The following is a 12873-nucleotide window of genomic DNA, read 5'->3' on the forward strand; positions in this document are numbered from 1 at the left end:
CGGAACGGAGCAACGGATGCGGACAGCACACGGAGTGCTGTCCGCATCTTTTGCGGCCCCATTGAAGTGAATAGGTCCGCATCCGAGCCGCCAAAATGGCGGCTCGGATGCGGACCCAAACAACGGCCGTGTGCATGAGGCCTAAAACTAACAACTTTGTCTAGAAAAGCTATTCCAGTTTTCCTACTCTCCTCTCCTATTGGAGTCAGATTGGAGAACTTTTTTTTATTTGTTAAAAAAGCCTCAATAATAAATCTGAAGTGAAGTTAATTAGTGTAGCTATCCACACCATCTTTCCACCTACATTTCCAAACTGGAAATAGTGGTGTAAAAATACAAAAAGTTGCAAACTTTTTGCACGGATCAGTGTGAAAAGTCTGAAAAGGCCCCTTTCACACGGGTGAGAATTCTCGCGTGGGTGCAATGCATGAGGTGAATGTATTGCACCCGCACTGAATCCGGACCCATTCACTTCAATGGGGCTGTACAGATGAGATGTGATTTTCATGCATCACTTGTGCATTGCGTGAAAATTGCTGCATTTTCCATATTCTGCAGATGTGGTGCAATTTTCACGCATGGTTGCTAGGAGATGATAGGGATGAGCAACCCTGGACCCCAGTAAAGTCTATTTACTGTATTATTTTCCCTTATAACATTGTTATAAGGGAAAATAATAGCATTCTTAATGCAGAATGCTTAGTAAAATGTGCCTTGAGGGGTTAAAATTTTTTATAAAATAACTCACATTATCCACTTGATTGCGCAGCCAGCATCGTCTTCTTTCTTCTTACAGTATTTAAGGGCCTGAAAAAGGACCTTTGATGACGTAATCAAGGTGAGCGTGGTGACATCATCAAATGTTCTTTTGAAGGTCCTGAAAGAAGAAGAAAGAAGACGATCCTGGCTGCGCGATCAAGTGGATCAGGTGAGTTATGTTTTTATTTATTTTTAACCCTCAATTGACATTATACTTCGCATTTTGGAATAAAGAATGCTATTATTTTCCATTATAACCATGTTATAATGCAAAATTATAAAGTTTACAGAACACAAACCCGAACTTCAGTGAAGAAAGAAAATCGCATTACAATCGCACGATTTTCCCTGAACACACCTGCATAGCATCCAGCCCTCACCCGCGACACCCTTGTGAAGGGGGTCTTAGAAGTCATAATTCTGGAGTGAAGGCATAAAAAAATCAGGGTCATCTTTTGTTCCTTAAAGAAGTTCAAGCTTACTATTTAGTTATAACCTGGATATTGTTTGAACAATATTCCTCTTTCCAGTTTTAGTTCCTTCACTGAAGGTAGAACATTGGCTTCCAGGATTTGCTGACATTTAAAGGAAATGTGTTACCACAAATTTTATCTGGCAGTTAAAATCAGATGATCCCTTCTTATTAAACATCAAGATGTAGGCAAAATTAGTGCCTTTATAAAATTTCTGTGGAAAAAAAAGAAACGCCCCAGAATAAGCTACGAAAAACTGTTTGACAAAATGGGAGGGTGGGATCTATTTACCGGATATTAGGGGGTATAATTTAGCTGCCCTGACAAGTCATATTAAAGACTGGATATGGCATACCTCCTTCTTTTCTAATAGGGCTCTAGAAGCAGAGTTGGTAGCCCCGGAGGACTTGGTGGCCCTTTTGCACTCCAGAATTAGAGACATACCCCAAGTAATAAAGCAATAAAGAGATACAACAGCTGCTTGGAAGGCAGTCAGGAAAGTGTATAAATTACCAATGTACATCACCCCATATATGCACCTGTGGACGCTCCCTGCTTTCCAGGCTGGGAGACAATCCTCGCTATTCCACAAATGGAGGGATACAAATTGACTCCCTGGATACAACTTCAGACTCAGTATCAGTTACCATCATCACATTTTCTAGCATATGCCCTGGTTAAATCGTATTGCATGGACCAGGCAAAGGTTTTGGGGGACCCGGATAGGCTTGCCTGGTTTGAGGGCTTGATAGGCCGGGACAACTCGGCTGGTACATTGTCCGATTTGTATGGCAGACTCCAAAATACCCACTCCATGGGGCTGGGTAACAAGGTATTTAGCCACTGGGAGAGGGAACTCAAAGATGATTCGCTGACAGCAAAGATGAGGGCGGGGCTAGAAAGAGTAAGACAGGCGGTGACCTGTGAAGATTGGAGAGAGATGCAATTCAAAATCCTTCATAAGGCGACATATGCCTTTGATCTATCTTACAAGGAAGCTCCGGCACATTATCTCAGAGCCTGTCCAAAATGTCAGTTACCTAAGGCTAATCTCTTACACGGTCTCTGGGAGTGTCCTTCCTTATCCCAACTATGGAAGGCAGTAGTAGACCAGATCAAGGAGATATGGAATGTTGGATTGGATCTCTCTCCACAACAATGTATCTTTCATTATATCCCGTCAGATCCCGAATGGGAATTCCTCGCAGGTGATTGGAATCAAGGGAATACATGTAATGTTATTGTCAGCAAAGAAAAGTATTTTGAGACATTGGCTGTACCCTTCGGTGCCCATTTTGGAGGAGGTTTTGGGCACTGCAAAACAGATAATGTATATGGAAAGATTAGACACAGAACAGTGTAAAGGTAGAGCCACAAAGAATTTCTTTAAGAAATGGAGAAGCTTCATTGAAAAGGTACTACCCCAAGACGAGATAATGGAATTGGTAGCTCCGTTCCTGGGCACTCAGTGGTATCTCCTGGAAAAAACAAAGGGGGCTCTTGGAAGGCTAGACAGTGAGTGGTGTGAAGGTTGAGATAGTGTCACGAGGGTATCGAGAACCACGCCTGACTCCGTTATACCCAGGGTCAGGAAGTCGCAGGGACGTCAGGGCAGTCAGGTGCCAGCCGCAAGGTGAGTTAGGGGTCACCACCTTTCCCTCTCCCTTAGGCAGGGCTTTCCCTGTTTTCCTCCCTGTGCGTGACGCCGGTCATTACATTATCTCTGGCCCTTATTTTGTGTAGGTAAAAAAAATAAAAAAAAATATATTTATATATTTTTTTTTTTTACCTACTTAGAATCCAGTATGGATCAAATTGCTGCTCTGTCCAAACAATTTCATGGCCTGTCGTTGGAGGTGGTAGGATTGAAGGCGTCGGTCCTCCAGCAACAGCAGCAATTACAACTGACCGCAAGCCCAGCGGTTGCTACTGGTAACCAGGTTGTTGCGGAACCCAAGGTCCCTCTCCCGGACAGATTTTCTAGGGGAAGGGACAAGTTTTTGGCATTCCGTGAGGCCTGTAAGTTATATTTTAAACTGCGCCCTCACTCCTCTGGTAATGAAGATCAGCGGGTGGGGGTTGTTATTTCCCTGCTGCAGGGGGACCCGCAGTCCTGGGCGTTCTCTTTACCTACTGATTCCCAGGCTCTTCGGTCAGTGGATGAGTTTTTCGGGGCCTTGGGTCTCATATATGACGACCCTGACCGAGTAGCACTGGCTGAATCAAGATTACGGAGACTCTTACAAGGAGAACGGCCGGTAGAGGATTATTGCTCTGAATTCCGTAGGTGGGCTACGGATACCCAATGGAACAACCCGGCTCTCAGGAGTCAGTTCTGCTCTGGGTTATCCGAAAGGGTTAAGGATGCACTTGCATTATATGAGACCCCCTTTTCCCTTGATGCGGTTATGTCCCTTTCTATCCGTATAGAGAGACGCCTTAGGGACAGGTTGAAAGAACCAGAGAAATTGGTAACTCCTCTCAAGCAGCAGTTAGTCTGTACGGACTTAGACGAGCCTATGCAGCTAGGAGGAACTACTCGTCAGGTCCGTCCTCCTGAGGCTCGCCATAGGCGTGGGGTTTGTTTTTTTTGTAGGGAGAGGGATCATTTCATTAATGTCTGTCCTTCTTTCCTCAGAAACAAAAGACCATTGGAAAAACTACTAACCCCAGGCTGTGTGGAGGATGTCAGCCGGGGGGGTATACGTCTCCTCCATACGTACATCGCAATTTGTGTTGCCAGCGGTTATTGTTTTTGGTGATAAGACAGAGACTATTTCTTTCTTTTTAGACAGTGAAGCAGGGGTAAATTTGATAGATGCCCATTTTGCCCGCACTTTGGGTTTGTCTCTCTGTACGTTACAGAGACCCATTCCCATATTCGCTATTGATTCTGCTCCCCTGTCTCAGAGAAACCTCACCCACATTGTTCATAATATACACCTTCGGGTAGGGGACCACCATAACGAGATGCTTTCAGGTTATGTTCTGGAGGGGCTTCCCACTCCGGTGGTGCTGGGTCTTCCCTGGTTGGTAGCGCACAATCCAGTAGTTGATTGGCAGGCCAGGGAGATATTGGAGTGGAGTGAGCAGTGCTTAGTCGCCTCCATAACTACCCTACCTACATTTATTTCGGATTTTGAGGATGTTTTTTCTGAAAAGGGTTGTCAGAAGTTACCACCTCATCGTCCTTATGATTGCCCGGTTAACCTTATTCCCGGCGCAAAATTACCCAAGACGAGGTTATATAATCTTTCGGGTCCAGAGAGACAAGCCATGAAAGATTATATCTCCGAGAGCTTGGCTAAGGGACACATCAGGCCCTCTTCTTCACCCGTGGCTGCAGGGTTTTTCTTTGTTAAAAAGAAGATGGGGCCGTCCTTGCTTAGATTTTCGCGAATTAAATCGGATAACCATCCGAGACCCATACCCTCTTCCGCTCATTCCTGACCTGTTTAATCAGATTGCGGGTGCTAGGTGGTTCTCCAAACTTGATCTTAGGGGGGCCTACAATCTGATTCGTATTAAGGAGGGGGATGAGTGGAAGACAGCGTTTAACACCCCTGAGGGGCATTATGAAAATCTAGTTATGCCTTTCGGTCTGACCAATGCTCCTGCCGTCTTTCAACATTTCGTTAATGACATTTTTAGTCATCTAATCGGCAGGTATGTGGTGATATACCTAGATGATATTTTAATTTATTCGTCTGATCTGAGAACACATGAGGAGCATGTCAGACAAGTACTGCAGGTCCTACGGACGAATGAATTATATGCTAAGATTGAAAAATGTGTCTTCGCCGTTCAGGAAATACAATTCCTGGGTTATTTTTTATCTGCTTCAGGTTTCCGTATGGATCCTAGGAAGGTCCAGGCAATTTTAGATTGGGATCTTCCTGAGAACCTCAAAGCACTACAACGGTTCTTGGGCTTCGCGGATTTCTATAGGAAATTCATTAAAAATTATTCACTTATTGTAAAACCGCTTACTGACATGACTAGGAAGGGGACTGATTTTTCTAAATGGTCTGATGCCGCTAAAGTTGCTTTTTCCTCTCTAAAAGAGAGGTTTACCTCAGCACCTGTACTAGTCCAACCTGATGTCTCTCAACCTTTTATTGTTGAAGTCGATGCGTCAGAGGTGGGAGTGGGGGCGGTGCTGTCTCAGGGTCCGTCTCCTGGCAGATGGCGTCCTTGTGCTTTCTTTTCGAAAAAACTATCTGCAGCAGAAAAGAACTACGATATTGGCAATAGGGAACTATTAGCTATTAAACTTGCATTTGAGGAGTGGCACCACTTCTTAGAGGGGGCAGTCCACCCCGTCACTGTGATTACGGACCACAAAAATCTCCTGTACCTCGAATCAGCTAAGCGTCTCACCCCTAGACAGGCTAGGTGGTCGCTATTTTTTACCAGGTTTAACTTTGTTATTACCTATCGTCCTGGGGCAAAGAACACCAAGGCTAAAGCACTATCTCGTTGTTTTCCTGGAGGGGGTAATGTGAGTGATCCGGTGCCCATTCTACAAAGAGGAGTGGTTGTCTCTGCGGTACACTCTGTTTTGGAGGGGAAGGTGTTAGAGGCCCAGGGGGACGCCCCGGTCTCTTGCCCCTCAGAGAAATTGTTTGTACCATTGAACCTACGTTTCGAATTATTAAAGGAACATCATAATTCGGCACTTGCTGGGCACCCGGGTAGTAAAGCAACCTTGGAGCTATTGTCTCGTCGTTTTTGGTGGCCAAGGTTGCGTCAGGATGTATTGGATTTTGTGTCTTCTTGTTCTACCTGTGCGCGCGCAAAAGTTTCACATACACGTCCTGCAGGGTCTCTATTACCACTCGTCATTCCCAATAGACCGTGGACACATCTGTCAATGGATTTTATCACTGACTTACCTTTGTCTGCGGGTAAAACAGTGATTTTGGTAGTAGTGGACAGGTTTAGCAAAATGGTACACTTCATTGCGTTACCCGCACTACCTAATGCTAAGACTCTTGCTCAGGTATTCGTCAGTGAAATCGTGAAGCTTCACGGGGTCCCCTCCGATGTTGTTTCGGATCGGGGTACCCAGTTTATTTCTAAATTTTGGAAAGCTTTTTGTTCCCGTTTGGGGGTACACTTGTCCTTTTCCTCAGCTTTCCATCCTCAGTCGAATGGACAGACTGAGCGAACCAACCAAAACCTTGAGACATATCTAAGATGTTTTGTGTCTGAAAACCAAGAGTTGTGGTCATCATATTTACCGTTAGCTGAGTTTGCCATAAATAATCGTCGTCAGGAATCCACTGGCAAGTCACCATTTCTTGGTGCATATGGTTTTCATCCACAATTCTGTACTTTCAAAGAGGGGGGGTCTTCTGGGGTTCCCGAAGAGGAACGTTTTTCGTCATCTCTTTCATCGGTATGGCAGAAGGTGCAAGCTAACTTGAAAAATATGGGAGGTAAATACAAATGCATGGCTGATAAGAGACGGTCGCCAGGTCCAGACCTAGGAGTGAATGACTATGCGTGGTTGTCTACTAGGAATATTAAATTGAAGGTTCCCTCTTGGAAACTGGGTCCTAGGTTTATTGGCCCTTACAAAATTGTAGCCATCATCAATCCCGTGGCTTTTCGCCTGGAGTTACCTCAGACTTTTAAAATTCATAATGTTTTTCATAAGTCGTTACTCAAAAAATATGTTCCACCTCTAGAACCATCACCGCTGCCACCCCCTCCTGTTGTCGTGGATGGTAATCTAGAATTTCAGATATCCAAAATTGTTAATTCTCGTCGGGTCCGCCGCTCTCTTCAATATCTGGTGCATTGGAGAGGTTACGGTCCTGAGGAAAGAATGTGGGTTCCTGCGTCTGAGGTAAACGCCAACAGGTTAGTTCGGGTTTTTCATGCCTCTCATCCTGAGAGACCTGGTCCTGAGTGTCCGGAGGCCCCTCGTAGAGAGGGGGGTACTGTCACGAGGGTATCGAGAACCACGCCTGACTCCGTTATACCCGGGGTCAGGAAGTCGCAGCGGTTGGCTGCACGCTCTATTTAAGATAGGGCTGTTTTCCTTATGGTAGCTTTCTGGGTTTGCTTTGCAAACCCTTTTGGCTCACTCAGGGATCCGTAGCTCCTTCTCCTCAGCTGTTCCTTGTCCAGCACTCCCAAACCTCCTTATATTCTTCTCTCACACTTCTCTGGTTGCCAGAGATAGAGCTTCCTGCCTGGACATCTATCCTGACCCACTGGAGCTGTGTTGCTGCGTTCTCTGACTGTTGATTCAGAACGCTACCCTCCGGATCCCTGTTGGACCTTTGTGGACAGTTGTTGTCGTCCACCTGGGTGTTTGTGTTTGTCTGTGTTTGTCTGTCCTCTCCCTGGTGTTTCCCTCTTAGTGCAGTGGTGAGGACTAGCGATCCCACCGGCCCGTTCACTATCTAGGGCTCATTTCAGGGAAAGCCAGGGTTTAGGCACGTGATCGCCGCACGGGTGAGGAACCCGTCTAGGGACGTCAGGGCAGTCAGGTGCCAGCCGCAAGGTGAGTTAGGGGTCACCACCTTTCCCTCTCCCTTAGGCAGGGCTTTCCCTGTTTTCCTCCCTGTGCGTGACGCCGGTCATTACAGATAGGTAGTGAGCTATGGAATTCAGGTTTAGGCAATAGGTGACACACATGGTGAACCATAAGGAGCCAATTTTGTTAGTTGGGGATATATTTTGATTTTGTGGGGGAGGGGGGTGTTTTGCGCACAAAAAATAACAAAAGGAAATAATGGAGAAAATGATGGTGTGTTAGTCCCAATGTCTTTTCTATCAGGCAATTTGTAATAATATGTAAAAAAAGCGGCTGGCACTCGCTATGTGGTTTCACATTAAACAACAGTTTATTATAACTATACCGCTAAGGCTACTTTCACACTTGCGCTTGATCGGATCCGTTCTGAACGGAGCCGATCATATTAATGCAGACGGAGGCTCCGTTCAGTACGGATCCGTCTGCATTAATAACTTAGAAAAATTTCTAAGTTCGCAAGTAGCCTGAGCGGATCCGTTCAGACTTTCAATGTAAAGTCAATGGGGGACGGATCTGCTTGAAGATTGAGCCATATGGGCTCATCTTCAAGCGGATCCGTTCCCATTGACTTACATTGTAAGTCTGAACGGATCCGCACGCCTCCGCATGGCCAGGCGAACAGCTGAACGCTGCAAGCAGCGTTCAGCTGTCCGCCTGTCCGTGCGGAGGCGAGCGGAGCGGAGGCTGAACGCCGCCAGACTGATGCAGTCTGAGCGGATCCGCTCCATTCAGACTGCATCAGGGCTGGACGGAGGCGTTCGCGTCCGCTCGTGAGCTCCTTCAAACGGAGCTCACGAGCGGAATTGCAAACGCAAGTGTGAAAGTAGCCTAATACAACAGTAAAATACATATAATCTAAAAAATATAATGATTAAAAAATCCCCTAAAAAATAAATAATAAAATACAATATATGCTGTTATGTTGGGTCACAAACCGCACCAAAATAGAGTCTCTTAAGGAAGTGTATATTACTTTGCCTGTTTGGGCAGTATTCATAAAGGACATCTGTGTAGCAAAGGGCCTCATCCTCCATAGATTTTATTCTTATCTTTCTTGCAATGTTGATATTGATACTGGAGAATAACGTAAATGGCGGCGTGCATTTTCTCCAGTATCAATATCAACATTGCAAGAAAGATAAGAATAAAATCTATGGAGGATGAGGCCCTTTGCTACACAGATGTCCTTTATGAATGAGTATTTGTTACAAATTATTATGTAGTTCTTAATTATCTATAAAGCATTGATTTCCTGGGATATATTGTAAATAGTTTTTTATAAATTTTATATATTGATTATTATTTTTGTGATTTTATATTTGAGAATGACTATGTTTGGGTATATTTATACTAAATAAGAAGTTGCGGTTCCAATGCCATGAAAAACGCACATGCGATTTTAAAACCGCACCAAAAACGCACCAAAAACCGCATTAGGAGGAAAAGTGATTCCAGTCCAGATTTTGTGGACTGCTGATGAAGATATAAAAGGAGGGGATTTAACAACAGGGATATAGCTACTGAGGAAGAGGATTGAAGTCCTCGAAATGCGTTTAGCGTTATATCCCTGCCAACAACAAGCTTCTGGATATGATCGACGAAATTTGAATTATTTTCTACAAGTGGAGCGCTCCATTCTTACATCTACTCTGCAGCTCTCATCAGATCTTCGGACTGAGACTTCCAAATCCCGCGATAACTCTGGTACATCACATGTCAAACGCCGGAGAGCGGGGACGCCGAGAGCGAGCAGAAGCGGCTTAAACAGACGGCTGGAGATTCGTCTGGGTGGGTAAGCTAAACAATTACCCTACAAATCGATTATATATCTTAAAACCGAAAGCTACAAGACTTACTTATGTAAGAACTGCTGAAGAGAAATATAGAGCGGGTGATACTATCCCCCAGCAGTAATCAACATAGCTTGTGGACTTGGCTTCATCTTTCATTTAAAGAGACAGTATCCTTGTTATATTGAATTGGACACATACTGCCCAAACAGGCAAAGTAATATACACTTCCTTAAGAGACTCTATTTTGGTGCGGTTTGTGACCCAACATAACAGCATATATTGTATTTTATTATTTATTTTTTAGGGGATTTTTTAATCATTATATTTTTTAGATTATATGTATTTTACTGTTGTATTAGCGGTATAGTTATAATAAATTGTTGTTTGATGTGAAACCACATAGCGAGTGCCAGCCGCTTTTTTTCCATTTTACTTATCCCTTTGGACTGATTGAGTGAGCAGTCTTTCGGCTAGAGCACCCCTACCTTACTGAGGAGGGTGGTGAGCTATCCACATATCTTTCCAATTTGTAATAATAGAAATGTAATACAGAGATGTCGTTTGCTGTATTTACTGACATGCAATTTACTTCCACATATAGTGTTTGTTGAGACATGTCAAGTCATATACAACCCTGTCATTTTCTGCCAATAAAATTTGTTTAAAAAAAAATAAAAAATCAGATGATAGCACTTTTTCTAATCTGTTTTTACTTTCTGATCGTATATTTAAAATTTTATTTTCTGAACATTTTTATGGGGGTTGCTATCTTGCCTGAGCTCTTCTAAACAGCATTTACAAAGCATTAAAACAATTGCTTCTTGGCAGCCCCATGGGCCATAGACACAATGGTCAGGAGGTGACCTCATTGATGTACATGGGAGAGTTTTCTCGGCATGCTCTGTGACTTGTACAGAGGTCATTGTAAAAGGAAGGAATAGATAAGATCTGACAATCACCTACTGTGATTGCTGGATCCTGTCTTATCTATACACAGAGGTGATATCTCTACAAACCAAGAAGTGGCACCGATTATAAGACATGGTGGCCAGTGTGAAAACTGCAGGATTTTTGTTTGTTTTAAATCTAAAAAGTGACATGAAAATTAAAAATAACATAATCAAAAATTATTTAAAAATATGTTAAACATAAAAAGTGAATTAAACACCAGGTCATTTTCTAAAGACACATAAATTGGCCGTATTATAGCTCCATTTTGTAGATAGCTGTAATTAAGTTTCCTATGAGATACATGTACTGTAACTCTGCTTCCAGCACAAGCAAATCAATAGAAAATTATGTGATGATGGATGCCAAATTTTCTTTATACAACTGTGTACATAAATAATTAGGATATGATGATATTGATGATAATGTATGTTACCTCAACTCCAAGTACACCTAGGCCGACAGCTCCAGATATGGAAATATATTTCTTCAAACCTTTAGCAATGGTAATAAAACAGCCCTGGTGGCAAAGGTGGAGAAGAAAAGACATATTGTTAAAAATGACGTTAAGAAATGATAATGACCGGGTTGCTTTTATTTTACGTCTATTACATAATATCTCAATACTGAAACACTAGAAATAAATAAACAGCAGCAATAAACTGAGGGGGTCATATATTAAGACCAGCGTTTTAGACACCGGTCTTAACCCTTTCAGGACACAGCCATTTTTTTCAATCTGACATGTGTCACTTTATGTGGTAATAACTTTAAAACGCTTTTATTTATCCAGGCTATTCTGAGATTGTTTTCCTCGTCACATATTGTACTTCATGACAGTGGAAAAATTGAGTAAAAATTTTTCTATTTTATTCATAAAAAAAAAATAATATACAAAAAATTTGGAAAAATTAGCAAATTTGCTCATTTCAATTTCTTTACTTTTATAATAGATAGTAATACCTCCAAAAATAGTTATTACTTTACATTCCCCATATGTCTACTTCATGTTTGGAAAATTTTGAAAATGACATTTTATTTTTTTGAGATGTTAGAAGGCTTAGAAGTTTAGAAGCAAATCTTAAACTTTTTTTTTTTAACATTTCCAAAACACAACCTTTTCAGGACCAATTCAGTTATGAAGTCACTTTCTGGGGCTTACATATTCGAAACCACCCATAAATCACCCCATTTTAAAAAACTACACTCCTCAAGCTATTCAAAACTGATTTTGGAAACGTTGTTAACCCTTTAGGTGCCCCACGAAAATTAAAGGAAAATGGTAATGAAATTTCAAAATGTCACTTTTATTTAGCAGATTTTAAATTTTAAGCTAATTTTTTTCTGCATCACATCAAGGGTTAACAGCCAAACAAAACCTATTACCCTGAATCTGGAGTTTACAGAAACAAACCATGTGTGCTAAAATATGATGTATGGGCGCACAGCAGGCTTCAGAGTGGAAGGAGCACCATATGGCTTTTGGAGAGCGGATTTAGTTGGAATGGTAATTGGGAGCTATGTCGTATATGAAGATACCCTGAGATAGCCCTACAGTGAAAACCCCCAAAAAGTTACCCCATTCCGGAAACTACACCCCTCAAGGAATATTTCAAGGTGTGCAGTGAGCACCCATTTTCCAGAAAAAGTTGCTTTAAAACCACATTTTTTACTTTCACAAGGGGTAACAGGACAACATGCACCCCACATTTCGTTCCCCATTTCCCTCCGAATACGGCAACACCCCATATGTGCTCAAATAATGATGTATGGGCGCACAGCAGGGCTCTAGAGTCAAACAGCAAAATATGGATTTTGCTGATCCGAATTCGCAGATATTGATTTTAGGTGCCATGTCACATTTAAAATATTCCCAAGGTCCCAAGAAATTAAAAACCCCAAGAAGTGATCCCATTTTGGATAGAACACCCCTGTACGAACATTTTAAGTGGTGGAAAGGGTCGTTTTCAGCAAACAGGTGTCTCACAGAAGGCTTAAAACACTTGTTAAAAGGATTTCAAAGCACACATTTGTGAAAATGATAAATTACTAGCAGACCCCATTTTTTCCCCATAAGGGATTAAAGGAGAAAATGCACCCAGGTATGTGTTCCCCATTTTCTCTCCATTCAGGAAACACCCCATATGTGTTTGTAGCCTGCTGTATGGGCGCACATCAGGCAAATAGCTAAATGTGAATTTGGCTGGCCTGAATTGGCAGCCATGGATTTTAGGTGCCATGTCGCATTAAAAACATTCCTGAGCTCCCCATGAATTAAAAAACCCCAAGAAGTTACCCCATTTTGGAAAGAGCACCCCCATACAAATATTTTAAGTGGTGGAAATGGCAC

The 12873-nt window shown here is 42.6% G+C and overlaps 1 protein-coding gene across 1 annotated transcript in view; it reads right to left on the reverse strand.

Moving 5' to 3' along the window:
- Positions 1-1341: 1341 nt before the first annotated feature.
- The window catches only part of LOC122931571 (tetraspanin-18-like), a 100664-nt gene continuing 89132 nt past the window's right edge, over positions 1342-12873 (reverse strand). Inside the window, exons 8-10 of the mRNA XM_044285646.1 lie at positions 10960-11043; positions 1965-2153; positions 1342-1446 (exon numbers count right to left, since the gene is read on the reverse strand). Coding sequence (XP_044141581.1) covers positions 1342-1446; positions 1965-2153; positions 10960-11043 — 378 coding nt within the window. The remainder of the gene's footprint in view (positions 1447-1964; positions 2154-10959; positions 11044-12873) is intronic.

The sequence above is a fragment of the Bufo gargarizans genome, chromosome 3 (genome assembly GCF_014858855.1).
Source record: "Bufo gargarizans isolate SCDJY-AF-19 chromosome 3, ASM1485885v1, whole genome shotgun sequence".
NCBI classification, from domain to species: Eukaryota; Metazoa; Chordata; class Amphibia; order Anura; family Bufonidae; genus Bufo; species Bufo gargarizans.